This window comes from Lepisosteus oculatus, chromosome 18, assembly GCF_040954835.1.
Source record: "Lepisosteus oculatus isolate fLepOcu1 chromosome 18, fLepOcu1.hap2, whole genome shotgun sequence".
Lineage (NCBI taxonomy): Eukaryota > Metazoa > Chordata > Actinopteri > Semionotiformes > Lepisosteidae > Lepisosteus > Lepisosteus oculatus.
In genome coordinates, this window is record NC_090713.1 from 18,403,557 (window position 1) to 18,422,061 (window position 18,505).

The window sequence follows — 18,505 nt, forward strand, 5'->3', positions numbered from 1 at the left end:
TTGTTTTCTGATAGTCAGATTTAATGCATATTTGGACAATAAAAATATGGTATTACAAGATGTGGGGAAAAGTACAACAATTTATTACAGTGCTAAATTTAATATTATTGATTACTAATAGTTTATGCTAACACCTAACTTTCTAAATTAGATGTATTCAAAACAATGAACTAAATGTAACATAGCATTAAGAAATACAATTGAGAATAGTTTTGTTTTGTATGTATAGATGAAACTTTTCTAAAATGTATAACAAAATAAAAGACAATTAAAATCTGTAATCTTTCCACATGTAATGTCATTAGAAAGTACAACAAGTTCCTGCTTTGTCTAATGATGGTATCAAAAAGTAGTCTAAGTGGTGAGAAACCTGTGGTTAATGATAATTAAGGGACTTAGAAGTCAAAGAAAATGATTTACATTTACATTGTTTAATTTTAAGCACTAAGTTATGAATGCAGACGCAGAACGGCCATTGTGCAATAAAGAGCTCCGCGCTTCCTCCCTCTCTCGGTGGTGGCCCCCCTCTGACGGAGCGAAGTGGGCGGTATGCTATTTTCAGAGCCCCTGATTGGGAGAAAAAGACCTGCTGATCTGTTCTACATACCAGGAAGACAACAGAATATGATTTTTTCTATTCGAAATGTGTGTTGTCTTTATGACATTTGTGTATTTTAAACGTTTAATTAAGAAGTACAAACCTTACAGCATACACAGAGATTCTAAGCTGATCACGAGGAAGAAAAATCAGCCATTTTTTGCACATAAAAAATGGTTATTAACTATCAAAACCTGTTTTTATAGGTTTAAAAGTCATGCAATGTATAAGTTAAACAGGAACACATTATATTTCATTTTTTATTTTAATTTTTTTAATTAAAAAAATCATTTTCCAAGCTTATTTTTATGCCTTTTTTTTACCACTCACGAATATTCTTATGTCCATATCTTCGCAAGGGAAACACAGAAAGCCTTCAAACCAAATGCATTTTAAAGACCACAACTTCGGAGAATTTCCACAACCTCTACATAAACGTATCAGTGAGCTAATTATTTTTTCTGACAGTCAGGGAAACAGGGTTTTGATTGATGCGCAATTACGCACCATCTTTATCAGACTGTGAATCAATAAAAGTAATTAAACATGCGATTTTAATCAAAACGGGAGTAATGGGGTAAGACCATTAGACATGCAATACACTTCCTCATGATCATCTTAGAATCTTTGCATAAGCTTTAAGTTTTTTTTTTACTTTTTAATTATACATTTTCAACACTTTAATTTTGTAAACGCAACACACATTCCATACAGATACAGTACAATCACATTCTCCTGTCTTCTCGTGGTATAAAATGAATTAGCAGGTGATTGAGTCCACTTACAGGGATGAAGTTGTACAGCTGCTTAGGTGGTGTCATAGCAATAACCTGGACTTGAACATAAAGAAAACGAAAGAGCTAATAGTGGACTTTCGGAGACACAGGCCACACACTCACAGCCCACTCAGTATTGATGGAACGGAAGTGGAAACAGTCACCAGCTTTAGGTTTTTGGGAATTCACATCTCTAAAGATCTAACCTGGACTGTGAACACTGACTCTATCATGAAGAAGGCTCAGCAGCGCCTTTATTTCTTAAGATGCCTCAAGCGATGGGGGATGCCAATACATGTGTTGGTGAACTTCTACCGCTGCACTATCGAGAGCGTCCTCACCAACGGGATCACCGTGTGGTATGGCAACACCTCTTCGCGAGAAAGAAAGGCACTGCAGAGAATGGTCAATATGGCCCAGAAGATCATTGGCTGCGGTCTCACCGAGATTAAACAGCTCTATGAGGACCGCTGCCGTGGTAGAATTCTGGCCATCACAGAGGACAGTCACCACCCCGGGCATGAGCTCTTCACCCCACTGCCCTCAGGCAAGAGATATAAGAGCATACGGACACTTACCACTAGATTCTTCAATAGCTTCTATCCACAAGCAGTGAGACTGGCGAACACATTTAGCCATCCCCCTCGGACCACACCCACACCATCACCATCTACCTCATTGTAATTTATTTATTGTACGTCTCCAGTCATTGTTTACATGTCTGTATTGTTTACATTCAAACTGCCTGCATGTTTACTTGCACATTGTCTATTGTTTGCACATTGTCTTGATGCACTGTTTGCACTTTGTTTTGTTTTTACACTTGTTTTACAATCGAGAGACTTTCTGTAAGTAAGAATTCCATTGTACCAGTACCGGTTACATATGGCAATAAAGTTCAAGTTCAAGTTCAAGATAACAATGCATCGCCCACTGAGTGAAATGTTCTTTTTTACAAGTGTATAAAGAGGTGATACAGTATGTCTCCTCTATAACTCTTCAGTTTACAGAGAAATTCCACCAGATCCTCACAACATTATCCAATTATACTCTTCTTGTGTCTAATTTTTAGTTTAGCAGGATTTGTGCAATAAGCACATTGTTTAATGGGGAAAACATCACCCACATCTATTACCACTGTACAACCCTACTTCAGGTGGCGTAGCCACGTTAGCCTGCGTAGTCTACAAAGGAACAAGTAATAGGTTTATTCTGTGCTGAAGGGAGAAAACGTAACATTTTGGCTGTGAAGCCTTCTTCAGGTGTGAGCTCAAAATGAAATGCTTGGAGTTTGTAATGTATGGTGCTCTAAACGAGTTAAACTTTGATGAGGGCTTGCCAGCGCGGTGACGTCACTGCCTTTCATATGAATAGGAGGGACCTGGTCCGTCAGGGTTGAAGGTGAATCTCACTGTAGCTAAACTGGCTGCTTCCTTGTTGAATGATGCTGGAGACCTGGGTTCAATTCCCCAGCTGTTAGAGTGTGAGCCTGAAAGCACTACATTATCAATATTATCTTCTGTGTCGCATTAACTAACTCTTCAGTTTATTCCGTCAGACAGTACATGAATATAAATATATTATATTAAATTCTTTAAATACGTGATTCCATAATATATTCCCTGTTAATCAAATTCTAAAATGCTTTTGTTTATGCCGATAACGAGCAAATTCACAAAAAAGGTTGAAACATTATCACTTTTCAGAAAGTATATAAACTTAATATTGTCAGAAGGAGGACGTAAAAATATTTCCAAAATAACTACATTAAAGACTTTCATGCTTAAAATGTTTAGGGAGAAAGTGGAATACTGGTGTGTATTTTTCTTTAAAATACCAATACCAGCCATATAAACTTTATTAGCTCCACCTGTCGGTTTAACAAGATGATCCCGGATACTATTATAATAACTGCGGTATGATGCATTATGATGCACCACGCCGTTTTACCGCAGCGTACTTCGTGCATTTTGAATGGCTGTATCTGTATACAGTTTACATAATATGTTTATGTTCCTAAAATAAAATAGTTTATGACCATCAGATGCATTATGCTCCTCTTCTTTTTATGCTCAGCTACTAAAATTTCTGTTTAGTTGTAAAATTCCATATAAATATTCAATATTAAGCGGATTTAAATGTGCACAGTAAAGAGATTAATTGATTAAATCATTTCACTTATCACTAATTTTGGCCATTCTTCCAACAGTTTGTGATTCAAATTTATCATATTTGGCTTGTAATTGGTGTGTCTTCCTATATTGAATATGAACTTTTTACTCATATTCTCTCCTTGAGTTAAAGTTGGTGGATTTATACAGAATTGAATGGTTTTAGATTCTTCAATTACTGTGGGAGGCACAACCCCAACTTCTCATTTGTATCTTACTCTTAACTCCTGTATTCCTCTTGTGTTTTCTTCTATTTTATATACATCTGAAAAGATTTGTCTGTAGAAGCAAGTTAGGTATGCAAAATGTATCAATATGTTAATGTCTTATTTTAGCCTCAATTACTTCTTCCCAGCTTTGAATGTCCTCAGTGTTTTCTCCTCTTCCTGTGCTTTAACCTTGCCTGTTTGACCACGTCTTGCAGTGATCCCTGAGCTTTGAACCCTACATGTTAAATGACTCTACTTCAGACTCTCCCTGGTGCTTTAATCAGTTCCTCTTAGCGCAACCCCTGCCTTGTCGATTGTGTCTCTAGTTTCACTTTCTCCTGCCTGCCCTGCTTGCTTCCAGCAGAGCCTGCGCCTGCATTGAGTCTCCAGGTTACTGCTTCCATCAGCTCATTGCAGCAGATATCACATGGGGCCCTGGGTTCAATTCCAGACCTGGGGTGCTATCTGTGTGGAGTTTGTATGTTCTCCCCATGTTTGTGTGGTGTTCCAGTTTTCTCCCACAGTCCACAAACATGCTGGTAGGTTAATTGACTTCTGGGAAACTGGCACTGGAGTGATTGTGTGCTCTTTGATAGACTGGCATCCTGTACATACTGTATGTATATGTTGTTGTTGATTTATAATTCTGTGGGTAATAGTCTCCATGAGATTTCATTCATAGAGTCCTTCTTCATTTGAACACAAGGTCTGTCCAGCTTTAACCAGTTTCTAGTGATTTATTTCATGGTTGCAGTTCTGACAGTTCTAAACAAGTATCTTTCTGCCTCTGAAGGCTGTTCATCTGGTGTTTGTCCCGGTTTGTCTTCAAGACTCTTTCCCCAGTTTATTTTCATACCAGATTTCATATAATAAATGATATGCCTGGTGTTCCATTCTTCCAACAGTTTGTGCTCCTAAATTTATCATATTTGGATTGCAAGTTGTTTTTCTTCTAATATTGAATATGAACTTTTTACTTGTACTCTATCCATTAATGTGAATTGCTGGATTTATAAAGATTTTAATGGTTTTAAATTCTTCAATTGCTATGGAAGTGCCAACGTCCTTTTTCTCATTTGAATGGTACTATTAACTCTTGCATTCATTCTGTGATTTATTTCTGTGATCAATGTGTTAATCTCTTTAGATTCTCAATTACTTTTTCTCAGCTTTGAATTTTAACCCTGCATGTTAAACGACTCTCCTTCAGACTCTCCCTGGTGCTTTAATCAGTTCCTCTCAGCTCAACCCCTGCCTTTTCGATAGTGTCTCTAGTTTCACTTTCTCCTTCCTCCCCTATCTGTATAGTGCTATCTGTATGAAGTTTGTATGTTCTCCCCAAATTTGTCTGGTAATCCAGTTTTCTCCTACAGTCTACAAACGTGCAGGTATGTTAGTAGACTTCTGGGAAAGCTGGCACTGGTATGAGTGTGTGCCCTTTGATAGACTGGCATCCTGTCCAGGGTTCAGTCCTGCCTTGTGTTCAGTGCTTATTGGGACAGGCTCTGGGTACCTGCGACCTTGAATTGGGTAACTGATTAATAAAAGTAATATTGATGGTGTTCAAATGCCACACTGTCTTCTTTGTCAATTAAGTGATAGTATAAATGTATCCCTATAATGTCAGATAAAGTCAAATTTCTCTAAGTTTATTTGGCAGGGAAGAAAATCTCAGGTAAAACCTACACCACTCAAACTCTCCCAAATCTCTCCCAAATCATCAGCAGCCATATCACTCTGCAACTCACAAATGGCAACCCACCGAAGCTCAGCAGACGTGAGCCTGGTCAATACCTGGATTGGATTCCTCATGGGAAAAACTAAGGTTGCTGCTGGAAGGGGTGTTAGTGGGGCCAGCAGGGGGCGCTCACCTTGCAGTCTGTGTGGTTCCTGATGCCCCAGTATAGTGACGGAGACACTATACTGAAAAACAGGCACCGTCCTTCAGATGAGATGTAAAACCTGACTCTCTGTGGTCATTAAAAATCTCAGAGCGTTTCTCAAAAAGAGTAGGGGTGTAATCCTGGTGTCCTGGCCAAATTTCCCGTTGGCCCTTACCAATCATGGTTTCGTAATAACCCCCATCTATGAATTGACTTCATTACACTGCTCTTCTCCCCACTCATAGCTTGTGTGTGGTGAGCGTTCTGGTGCACTATGGCTGCTGTCGCATCATCCAGGTGGGGCTGCACATTGGTGATGGTGGAGGGGATCCCCATTACCTGTAAAGTGCTTTGAGTGGAGTGTCCAGAAAAGTGCTATTTAAGTGTAACCTATTATTATTATTAATACAGTCCTATTTCTGTGCAGCTCAGCTTAAAGCTTCAACTACCTGAGTGACAGCTCCCCATCAAAATGGGGTATTCAAGAAGTATTCATCTCACTTGAAACCTTGTTTTATATTTAATTTAATTCGAAGCATTGTGAAAATAAATAATTTTTACAATTTAAATACAATAATCACAAGAAAAAGAGTATTATGAAAAAAAAATACTGTAGAAAGGAATAGTCTTTTCAAGAGTTTGAGAGAAATAGCATTGGTCCCTGATTTTAAACCACATGAAACAGACGTTTTAGCAGTGGTCATTGAGAGGCATAAGGAAGGTTGGGAACAAGACAGAAATCCTGGAAGTACATTCAACCTTGTTGTCTCAGTCCTTCCCGAGAGCCAGAGAGGCATCAATTTCCATCTATTGAATTCTTGCTTCAGCTTATTTTCTACCACCTTTTAGTTACATTTTAATGTTTTCTAGGTTTCTGGTTACTGCAATTTAATCTGCAATAACATTTACTCTTATACCAATCCTACCGTAAATTGAATGTATTTTTTATCTCCACGGATATAGATTCCCCAATAACATTGCTTCAGAATTTTCTTTGTTTAATTCCTATTCTGAGAAGTTGCTGTAGTCTGTGACTACATCTATGAGAACAGGAAAAGATGTTGAATTTCTGCTGTATATAATAACATCATCTTTATAAAGAGCCTGATTGTGTGTTCTCCTGCTATATCATCTCCTTCTGTTGTCTTATACTCTGAGAGAATAAATCAGTGTATCAGTGACAAGCATCTCCTAGCCTTGTTCCCCTCTATGAATTAAAGCTCTCTGATGGAATATGATTATCCTACACTTGTGCTTCTTTTTTTTTTACATTACATGTGGCCAATCAATAAAACCATAATGAAAACCCAATTCCCTATAAGTTTCAAATACAAAAAAGGCTGTAATACTCTTTTAAGTGCCTTTTCTGTATCCACACTTTTTTATAGTTTGAAATTCGCTAACCCTCCTGCAGACTTCTCACGTTGAAGCAAATGAGACCTGTGATTGTTTTCCCCTTCACATGAACTTAGATTAAATTCACTTATACAGATTAATTAATTAATTTTAATAAATTAATTGCTTACACTTAAATAGCACTTTTCTGGACACTCCACTCAAAGCGCTTTACAGGTAATGGGGATCCCCTCCACCATCACCAATGTGCAGCATCCACCTGGATGATGCAACGACAGCCATAGTGCGCCAGAACACTAATTTGCCACAACATAATTATACAGATAAGGGATATTCTTAGTCTTTCAAAATAAAAAAATAAATTGAAACAAAATTATGAAAATGTCCATTATTATTATCAGTGAGCTAGTGCCAGTGCCACTGTTGACACTGTGTATTAGCTATCTCCTGTAGATCGGGCTGCCAGACTCGTAACACACTGATAACATCACAGTTTATTTGATCTCAATCAGACTGACTGGTATACAGAAGGACACCTCAGTCTTTGAAAAACTAAGGAAAAGACTTAGCTTTTTGAGATTTCTCAAATGGAAATGTAATATGGAAGTCTAAACACATTTCTATACATCACAGATGATAATACTTGCTAAAATTGTATTCCTATGTAGACCGTGAGAGAGAGCCTGGAGAGCTGATCAGTCACTCTTGTAAATCTCCTCCAAAACTTCAAGAATCTTCTCTTTTTCTGTTCTTTCTGATCCTTCCGTGCCACTGTCTTTGTTCTTCCAAGCAATGGAAGTGATAAAGTGTCATGAAATATTTTTTCTTTCTCAATGGAGAGATGATCTTGGTACCTCCATTGAAGTGAGAAAATAGCTAGTCACAGGATTAGACTACAGACAAGTATGTACAATATAATCTTTATCAGTTTTCAACCTCTGCAAAATCTTAATGGTCAGATTTCACTGAGTTACAGCGAGTTTCACCAGCAACACACAGCCAATCTGTCACAGTTTTTGTCAAACCAGGAAAAACTGGAGACACAGCAAAAAGGACAGATGTCTCAGTCATGGGATGAGCTTTCGGAAAATTCATTACTGTTTCATAGGAAGGATGCAGGGTTTTGACATTTGGACAAGTCATTGCTTTTGTTACAATATGTCCACTATAATAAGGACTCAAGTATCTGTTCATTATTCCTGCACCATCAGGAAAATTATCTTATATGTTGTCTGATTAGGATGTAAAACACACTCCTGAAGGTAGAGATTGACTTGTTCCTTATGATATAGGGTTTGTTGCGCTATGTTTTAATTTGGTTGCTAAAACTTGATGAAAGTGACCAGTAGCATCATGTCGTTTCCCATTCCCGTGGACAGCACTGACTCATTAATATGTTCTTTTTCTAAATACTCCTCTCACTACTGTGAAGACATACAGTATTCAGCTGCTGGAATTAGAGGATATGGGAGATCACTTGCATGTGTAATACTTTGTATACCAATTGCAGAATATGTTGTTTATGGTGACGTAAAATTTAACTTTCCAACACTGTCCTGTGGACGTCCTTGACGCAGAATAATTACACTTTTGACTATATATCCTAGCATTATGTTTACATTGTTTATTACTTTCCCACAGTGTGTAGAAGATGTAAAAGATGGATGTTAATAAAATCATCTGGTGTTTTTCACAAATAAACGGGGTGTGTCTGACAGGGAGTCGGAGTTGTCAATAGAGAGTTGTCAACAGACGTGTTGCCTCGGTAACCACAGGTGATAGGAAAGAACAGATCTGTGACAGGGAAGACAGACTAACGGCTGCAGCTACAAACCAATAAGGAGAAGAGATGGGAGAACAACAGTCTGGGAGGAGACTGTGAATAGAACAGTGAAAGAACCCCAATGAGGGGAGAGAAAGGAGAGCTTTAGTCTCGAAGGAGAATAAGGAAATCACAGAAGGGACCAGGAAGAGTGAAAATCCTGGAGGGGATTGTGGTGGAGAGCCTACAGAGTTGGAAGATTGAATTACTTAAAGGGACAGCCGCCTATTTTGGTGTTAGTGATCAGGGATGTCCAGGAGCCCACTGTGTGAGTGTTTAGTGAGTTTGGAGTCAGTGTGTATTTGCCAGCATCTGAGGTGCCACAGAGGGACCCTCCCCCCGATGATAAGGGGTATCAGATGAGAGAGTTAGGTCTGTCTGGCTGCAAAGCTCTGATCAAAAGACAGTGGCTGCTGGGCTCGGGTTTGAGGTGTACCATCAGCTGTGAATACACAATCTGGGGCATGAGAGTTAGGCATCAAGGAGGTTGTGTATGTTTTTATGACAGAAAGCATGTTGAGTCTCAGCAGTGGGATGTGATGAAGAGAGATGGTGATTAGGAGCAGAGGGTGTCATCTCCCTGAAAGGGACAAGCCAGACGGTGTGTGAGAGGTGAAGCTTGTTGAGTCCAGGAATCTGCGACAGAAGGACTTGGCTCAGTGAGGGACCTACATTATGATCTCGGAGGAGATCAGATAGAGAAGACAGTGGAGTCAGTGAGTGGGAGACTCGGGACCTGAGAGTTTTAGTGTAGATCCCTGTGGTACTCCAATAATTACATAACCTCTGTTTGCTTCATGTTATCTCTGCTCTTTTTTTCTATTTTTTAAATAATTCTTAATTCATGCTTCTCTGCCTGTGATTTGAGAATTTCACAAAAAAGATTAACTTTATTAAAAAATGTTGAAAGTGCAAATACACAGTATCATGCTGTATCCTTTGTGTGTTCATTACTGCTTTTGCCTGTTCAAATAGCAAACAAGTTGGTTATACAAGAACTATCTTCTCTAAATCCCCATCATTGACCTTTTCATGTACAGTATGTGATCCTCTAGTTCAGGGGTGCCCAACCTTTTTAATGCAGGATCTGCTTTTTCATTTGCCAGTCCAGTGCGATCTACCAGTGTGAATTTGAAGCTCTGATATAGGGAAAACAGACTGTGGGCACATCAGCATAATAACGATACCCATCACTAAAATGACAGCAAATAAAAACAAGTGACTCATGCTACAGTGAACAAGTAATCTTCCCTATTTAAGAAAAAAGAATATCCTACCTTAATGTGAGCTTTGGCACTGAGAAGCTTACAACAGCTTGAATGTGTTGACACTGCTGATCATGTTTTATTTTGTCCCTGCAACTCGACATTCTGGTCATTCAGCAGTTCAGTCAAGTCTGTGAGGAATGCTAAATCCAAAAGCCACTGGCTATCCTCTAACTGGGCATATTCACCATGTTTATACGACTTGAGAAACTCTTTGATTTCAGGCAACAGCTGTCTGAACACTTCTCGCCAAAAATGTTTGTTTTCGAAATCTCCAAACAGCAAGTCAGCATTCTCAACAAACGCTTTTTTATTACTTCTCGATCCCTGAACGACTTTTTGTGATGAGCCAGGATGTGGCACACAGATAACGATGCGATGATTGTATTAGGTCTTGTGAAAAGCGACTGCTGCTAGTTGAGATTTTAATTTTTCCACTTTTCTGTAACTCACTTTTAGCGGGAAAGTCCACATCATACGTTTTGTGTGCAGTTTTGAAATGTTGCTTTTCGCGTAGACGCTAGCATTACAGATTTGAATGCGAAAAAATGCTCCCATTCCTTGTGGTAACGGTGCATTTTCGGTCTCTTTGTTTCACTGTTTTCGCTCAAATACTCCAACTATCAAATAGGCAATCAAACTTATCAAACTGTTGGCGAATTGATCACAGCAGGTCTGTTTCGCTCCACTATGCACTGTAGTGAATGCGGGGTTAACAAAACTTGTGAAAATCAGGAATTGACTGAGCTGTTTAGTGAATACGTAAATATTAAAAAAACCCAATTTGTGATTTTTCCAGAATATATCTGAGTAGTTGGTATAATTAGAGGCACAATTATACCAGACATACTGTACTGTATACTATACCACAGACAATAGAACACACAAATTACAGTACTATGTTTAAGGCCAGTAGCCATATCACTCTGCAACTCACAACTGGCAACCCACTGGAGCTCAGCAGGTATGAGCCTGGTCTGTACCTGGATGGGAGACCTTCTGTGAAAAACTTAGGTTGCTGATAGAAGAGGTGTTAGTGGGGCCAACAAGGAGGTGCTCACCCTGTGGTCCATGTGGGTCCTAATGCCCCCAGTATAGTGACGGGGAGACTATACTGTAAACAGGCGCTGTCTTTCGGATAAGACATAATACTGAGGTCCTGACTCTTTGTAGTCATTAAAAATCCCAGGGCGTTTCTTGAAAAGAGTAGCTGTGTAACACCGGTGTCCTGGCCAAATTTCCTTTGGCCCTTACCAATCATGGCTTCCTAATAATCCCCATCTGTGAATTGGCTTCATTCCTCTGCTCTTCTCCCCACCGATAGCTGATGTGTGGTGAGCGTTATGGCGCACTATCATCCAGGTGGGACTGCACATTGGTTGTAGTGGAGGGGATCCTCATTACCTGTAATCTAAAGTGCTTTGAATGGAGTGTCCAGAAAAGCACTATATAAGTGTAAGCAATTATTAATTATTATTATAAGGGTGTGTGCTCAAACAAGGTGTTCCAGAGGCCTAACATTCTAATCACCCAGAAAGTACTCCTGACTTCTACTGTGTATTCAACTCTTAAATAATTCCTACAGTGGCGAAATAAGAGATTACCTGCCTTCTAAATAAATACAACCTCATTCTCTTCTTCATCGGCTGCAGCCAGTAAATGGCTGTACATCCCTGGCTGCCCTGATCCTACTATCCTGGACTCGGATTACACTGATATATGAGAGCACTGTGAAAAACCCAGGTGCCACAAAATAGATATTATGAATTGGAGACGTCTCTAATTGAAGTTTCTTTTAGCCAGGAAATGCGAGTTCCTTAAAAACACAGAATAGCAAGCTCTCTCTAGTATGGTTCAAATACATAGCTCCAGTCAGGTTTTGTCTGGATGATCATCCAGACTCTTTTGACAGTGAAGCCCAACTGTATTAATGTTATCTGAATTCTAGTGAAATTTCCAGATGGATCCCAAGCTAAAAGATTTCCCCTGTGGCCGACAAAGTCTTAGGCAGAATTCTAGTTCATATGGACTCGCTCTTGACTTGCTGTCTTGTACTAAAGTTCAGTTTTCTGGCTCAGACAAAGTGGATGCAGCCACAGATTGAGAGAGCAGGTCAAAGAAATAAAGTTCATGAATAAAATTTGTAGTCTAACCATACCTTTTAAATCCAGTGATCACTGCTGGAGATTAGTTGTGAAAATACACTGATATCCACAATGGAGAATGGAGACAGAACTGGGCCATTACTCATTTTTCACCAGCAGGCTGCACTGAACCAATGTCACCCAGCTACACCACCTGCTGGACATGGACCTGGGCTGCTGGCACTGTGTGGACTAGATGTGAGCTACACTGAGACGGTATTCACTGCAGTATACAGGCAGATATTCATGTCAGATTCTGTCTGCACTTCCTCTCTGAAGTGTAGGATCATCCCCCTGATGTGTCTCTCTTCCCTAGCCTGCTGGGACCTGTAATAGTCTCATACCTTAAGGGAACAGTCTTTAGCTTCAACTGAGGGGAAAACTCTGTCAGACTATGCACTGATCTCAGCTGTCTGCTAATGCACAGCCTGTCCTGGGAAGCCTGTACAGATCACTCTCTAAAGTTGGAAAGGGGAAACGTGCACACCATCACGGTTGTCCATTAATTTGTGTTTGTTTTGGATCCTAAAGGGTCTATCTATTTCTTCTGTGCTGAGAGTCTTTAGGTGATGTGTGTGTATGCTGTTTATTGCTTCATATTATTGTTACTTCTGTTATAAACATAAGATCACTTTATAAGCCATACACAATTTCTTGCATTAGGAATTAATCTTTTCACATACCCCAGTTTACTCTACATGAGACACGGACACAGAGAGAAGCTGGGGGTCAGAGTGCAGGGTCAGCCATTGTATACCACCCCTGGAGCAATTGGGGCCTTGCTCGGGCCCAACAGAGTAGGATTCTTCTGCCAGCCATGGGATATGAACCAGTAACCTTCCAGCTACAGGTGCAGATCCTTAGCACAGTGCCACTGCTCCAACTCATATAACATGCATATTTATACATAGTTATAGTTAAAACCCAGGTCGTTTTTTTTTTTAAATTCAAATTGTTTATTTTCTTCAAAAGGGAATGCTGTTTTTCTCAATATATCTACAAATAAAAATAAAAAGTCTCCAGTTCACTTACTCCAGTGTTAGACATTTACATTTGGGATTAATAAACCATTTGAAGAAAAACAACAACAACGACACTGTAACTGATTAAAATAACTATAAGAGGATGACATAATAATAAAATATAATAATAAATGTGAAGCAATGTTTATTATAGTTAAAAGTGAAAGTTGCCCTTCCTGGCAGTTTCTTCTCATCTTTTGTCTTCCTTCTGGAACCTAATTTGAAGCAGCAGTTATCTTCATCATCCTCATCCATGGACACTCTGAGATGGATAATGACATGATGTTGTATATTCCTGCTGATGTTGGAGTGAAGACTTGGAAAGTAAGATGTGGATGAGCTGTGCAGATGTTCATCTGTGCTCCTGTCTTTTTTGTCTGCAGGATATGGGAATGTGGACTAACAGAGAGATGTTGTGAAGATCTGGCCTCTGCTCTTCAGTCTCAACACTCCAGTCTGAGAGAGCTGGATCTGAGTGACAATAACCTGGGGGATTCAGGAGTGAAACTGCTGTCTGCAGCTCTGAGGGAACCCAACTGTAAATTAACAACACTGAAGTAAGTGAACACTGGTGATTTCTTTGTTTTTATTGTTTTATGTAGATATTCTGAGACACACAACATTCGCTTTTCACATGCATCAACACCTAGGAAGTACAAAACAAAAAAAGTTCTTCACTTCTTTGTTAATATCTTGACATGCAGTCTTTCCCATTTGCCCAAATTACACATACAGTATGTATATGTTGTTGATAATTCTGTGGGTAATATTCTCCATGGGATTTAATTAATAGAGTCCTTCTTCATTTGAACACAAGGTCTGTCCATCTTTAACCAGTTTCTAGTGATTTATTTCATGGCTACAGTCCTGACAGTTCTAAAGTAGCTTTTTTATATTTCTTTAAGTACAGTATCTTTCCCCATTTTATTCTCATGCCAAATATGTTTATGATATTCCAGGTGTTCCTGGACATTCTTCCAACAGTTTGTGCCTCCAAATTGATCATATTTAGCTTGCAATCGGTGTTTCTTCCAATATTGAATATGACCTTTCTACTCATTTTCTCTCTGTGAATGTGAATTGGTGGATTTATACAGATTTGTATGGTTTTAGATTCTTCAATTACTGTGGAAGTGGCAACCGCCTTCTCATTTGCATCTTACTCTTAACTTATGTATTCCTCCTTTGATTTCTGATATTGTTCATAAATTTGAAAGGATGTATACAATATACACCACCACACACACATGTAAGCCGAAATTGTACTGTCCCCTCGATAGCCCAGTAAAACTGTAACAGGCATAATAATATTTAATATTTATTAATTAACCATACTATTTTTAACCATACTATTTTTGCACTGTTCCAAGAATTACCTTGCACTGTTTTTGTCCTGTTATATTTTCTCTGTTTGTGGAATTTTGCAAAGTTTTGATTACTTGATTACATGTTATTTATGTTATGTTATTACATGTTACTGTTATTGCTATTGTGTAACTGTCTATTGTCTTATCTTCTGTCCTATTTATATACTGCACCTGGGTGACTAATGAGAAACACTTTTCATTATACTATGCACCTGTGTAGGTTTAATGACAATAAAGTTTAATTGAATTGAATTGAATTGAATGTAGCTGTGGTAGTAAATTAGGTTTGCAAAATTTATTAATGTGTTAGCCTCTCATTTTAGAGTCTCAATTACTTCTTCCCAGTTTTGAATTTCCCAGTGTTTTCTCCTCTTTCTCTGTGCTTGACCTTACCTGTTTGACCACATCTTGGACTGATTCCTGTGCTTTGAACCCTGCATGTTAAACGACTCTCCTTCAGACTCTCCCTGGTGCTTTAATCAGTTCCTCTCAGCTCAACCCCTGCCTTATCGATCGTGTCTCTAGTTTTACTTTCTCCTGCCTGCCCTGCTTGCTTCCAGCAGAACAAAGCAAAGCATTATGAAAATAAATTCTGCAATTTAAATACAGTAATCTCAAGAATTTGTATTGTGAAAAAAATCAAGAAAGAAATAGTAATTTTGAGGGGTTTATAGAAATAGTGTAGCAGAGCTAGTTTGGACACGGTGACGTCATCGCCCTCCCTGTGCGTAGCAAGAACCTCAGCCACCTGGGCTGAGAGAGGTCTCCTTTAGCTCATGTGGATGGTTCACTGTTGTGTTATGCTGGAGACCCGTGTTCGTGCCCCAGGTGTTGCGGGATGAACCAGTGGGGTAGAGCGGCGGGGGACACTAACCTTTGTGGAACTGCGACGGTCACAATAGCATGGGACCCTGACTTTAAACCACGTAAAATAGACGTTTTAGTAATGGTCATTGAGAGGCATAAGGAAGGTCTAGAACAAGACAGAAATCCTGGAAGTACCTTCATTCTTGCTGTCTTCATCCTTCTCAAGAATGAGACAGGCAGCAGTTTCCATCTATTGAAGTCTTGCTTGAGCTGATTTTCTAGCACCTCTTAATTATATTTTAATGTGTTCTCTAGGTTTCTGGGTATTGCAGTTGCTCAACATCTTATCGTATCCCAATCCTATTGTAAATTAAATTTAATTTTGACCTCCAGGGATATAGATTCCCCAATAACATTGCTTCAGAATTAATCCCTATTCTGAAAAGTTGCTGTAGTCTGTGATTACATCTGTGAGAACAGGAAAAGATGTTGAATTTCTGCTGTATATACTAACACCATCTTTATAAAGAGCCTGATTGTGTGTTCTCCTGCTATATCACCTCCCTCTGTATCGTTCTGTAGACGTACACTCTGAGAGAATAAATCAGTGGTGACAAGAATCTCCTTGTTTTGTTCCCTGTATGAATTAAAGGTGTCTGACAGAATACCATCAACCTGTTCCTGTGCATTTGGTTGCTTTTACATTGCATGTAGCCAAACAATAAAACCATTATGAAAATCCTACAAGTTTCAAATACAAAAGGCTGTAGTACCCTGTCAAATGCCTTATCTGGACCCAGAATGTATTCATTTCAGTTTTCCTTATTTGTCTTTAAGGATACAGTTTAGTTTAGTGTGATAAGACTACCAGCCAAATAGTCATTTTCCACCTGGAATGCTGTCCTCTCAAATATTTTATAAAACCTCTAGAATTCAAAAAGTGATTATGTAGTAGAAGTATACAGTCAGTTAACCACTATGTCCCACTGTGTCTCCCCTCTTAAACAACCCAATAGCCACAATACTAGAATGGAGACAGAACTGGGCCACTTCTTATTCTTCACCAGCAGACTGGTCTGAGCCATTGTCCCCCAGTTACAACACCTGCTAGACATGGACCCAGGCTGCTGGTGCTGTGTGGACTGGATGTGAGCTACTTTGGGACTGTATTCCCTGCAGTGTACAGGCAGATATTCATGTCAGATTCTGTGTGCACTACATCTCGGGGAATCCTGTTAATATAGGGTCATCTCCCTGATATGCTCCCTGTTTTCCCTAGCCTGCTGGGAACTGAAATAGTCTCATACTTTAGAGGAATGATCTCTGGCCACAGCTGAGGGGAAAGCTCTGTACAGGCTGTGCACCTTTCTCAGCTGCCGTCTCTCCCTGACACTCCCTGGAAACGTGTGGGGATACTGCCTTCCTGGGAAAGCCTGTACAGATTTCAATTCAATTCAATTCAATTCAATTCAAGGTGCTTTATTAGCATGACCGATGGGTACAATCAGTGTTGCCAAAGCAAATAAAAATAATAAAATGAACATAGAACAAAACAAAAAATAGAAGTAAAATTAAGATCTACAGACATGTTACAGACATTTACAACAAAGACATATTATATAATATTGACATATACTGTAGGCGGCTGGAGCATTATTGGGAGACGGACTCATTGTTCCTCAGGCTGTGACAGGAGATCACATACTGGGCTGCCAGATCAACTGAGTTCCCTCCTCCCTCTCCCAGTAGGATTGGGACCTGTTGTGGTTTTGGCAGGTGTGGGAACTCTGGGATTAGATTTCTGAATTTCGGGAAGAATGTTTCTCTAATCCCAGAGTATCTGTCACAGTGCAGTAGGAAGTGCACCTCTGTCTCTATTTCTCCCTGCTGGCAGTGGGAGCACAGCCTGTCCTCTCTGGGCAGCCAGGTCTGCCTGTGTCGCCCCGTTTCTATGGCCAGGTTGTGGTCACTGAGCCTGTACTTCGTCAGGGTCTGTTTCTGTTTGTTATTTTTTATTTTGGTCAAATATTCAGCTAGTGTGTATTGTCTGTTTAAGGTTCTGTAGCATTCCAGTTTATGTTGTGTTTGTGTGTGTGTGTCCCAGTGTGTGAGATATTGCTGTTTGATCTGTGCTGTGATGTGGTTGAGTCTGGGTTGTGGTGCTCTAGCAGTGCTGTCCTGAGGCTGGTTAGTGTTGGTGTGGCTCAGGTCGGTGAGCCTCAGGACCAGCTGGCTCAGGGGGCTCTGTTTTGGGCTCAGCTCTTAGCTCAGCAGGGCTTTGTGGTGGTAGGAATTTTGGTCACTGTTTTTTAGGTGTAGCCAATACTTTAATATTCTTTTCTGTATGTTTATCAATAGTGGGTACTGGCCTAATTCGGCCCTGCACCCGTTGTTAGGAGTTTTTCTCTGCACACGGAGGATGATTCTACAGATCTCCATGTGCAGAGTTTCTGTGGGGTGTTTGTCCCATTGGGTGTAATCCTGGTCTGTGAGTGGACCCCACACTTCACTGCCGTATAGGGCAATGGGTTGGATTACACTTTCAAATATTTGGAGCCAGATTCTTGTTGGTGGGTTGATGTTGAAGAGCCTCCTTCTTATTGCGTAGAAAGCCCTGAGTGCCTTCTCCCTCAGTGCCTTCACTGCCAGGTCAAAACTCCCAGAAGAGCTGATGGTGAGACCGAGATATGTGTAGCTGGATGTGTGCTCCAATGTGTTGTTGTTCAGTGTGAATTTGTACCTGTATATTTGGAGCCAGATTCTTGTTGGTGGGTTGATGTTGAAGAGCCTCCTTCTTATTGCGTAGAAAGCCCTGAGTGCCTTCTCCCTCAGTGCCTTCACTGCCAGGTCAAAACTCCCGGAAGAGCTGATGGTGAGACCGAGATATGTGTAGCTGGATGTGTGCTCCAATGTGTTGTTGTTCAGTGTGAATTTGTACAGATTTCTCTCTGTGACACAGCGGAGAACAATTAATGCCCTATCGCTTGTCACCACTAGGGGGGCAAGATACTATCAATTACAGCCCTCCAACTTTCAGCCCGGACAGCTGTGCGTAATTTTTTTTTTCATCTGAACCACTGACGTC

The 18,505-nt window shown here is 39.9% G+C and overlaps 1 protein-coding gene across 1 annotated transcript in view; it reads left to right on the plus strand.

Moving 5' to 3' along the window:
* LOC138224006 (protein NLRC3-like) overlaps positions 1–18,505 on the plus strand; it is a 394,575-nt gene that overhangs the window by 48,812 nt on the left and 327,258 nt on the right. The window contains exon 2 of the mRNA XM_069180189.1: positions 13,630–13,803. Coding sequence (XP_069036290.1) covers positions 13,630–13,803 — 174 coding nt within the window. The remainder of the gene's footprint in view (positions 1–13,629; positions 13,804–18,505) is intronic.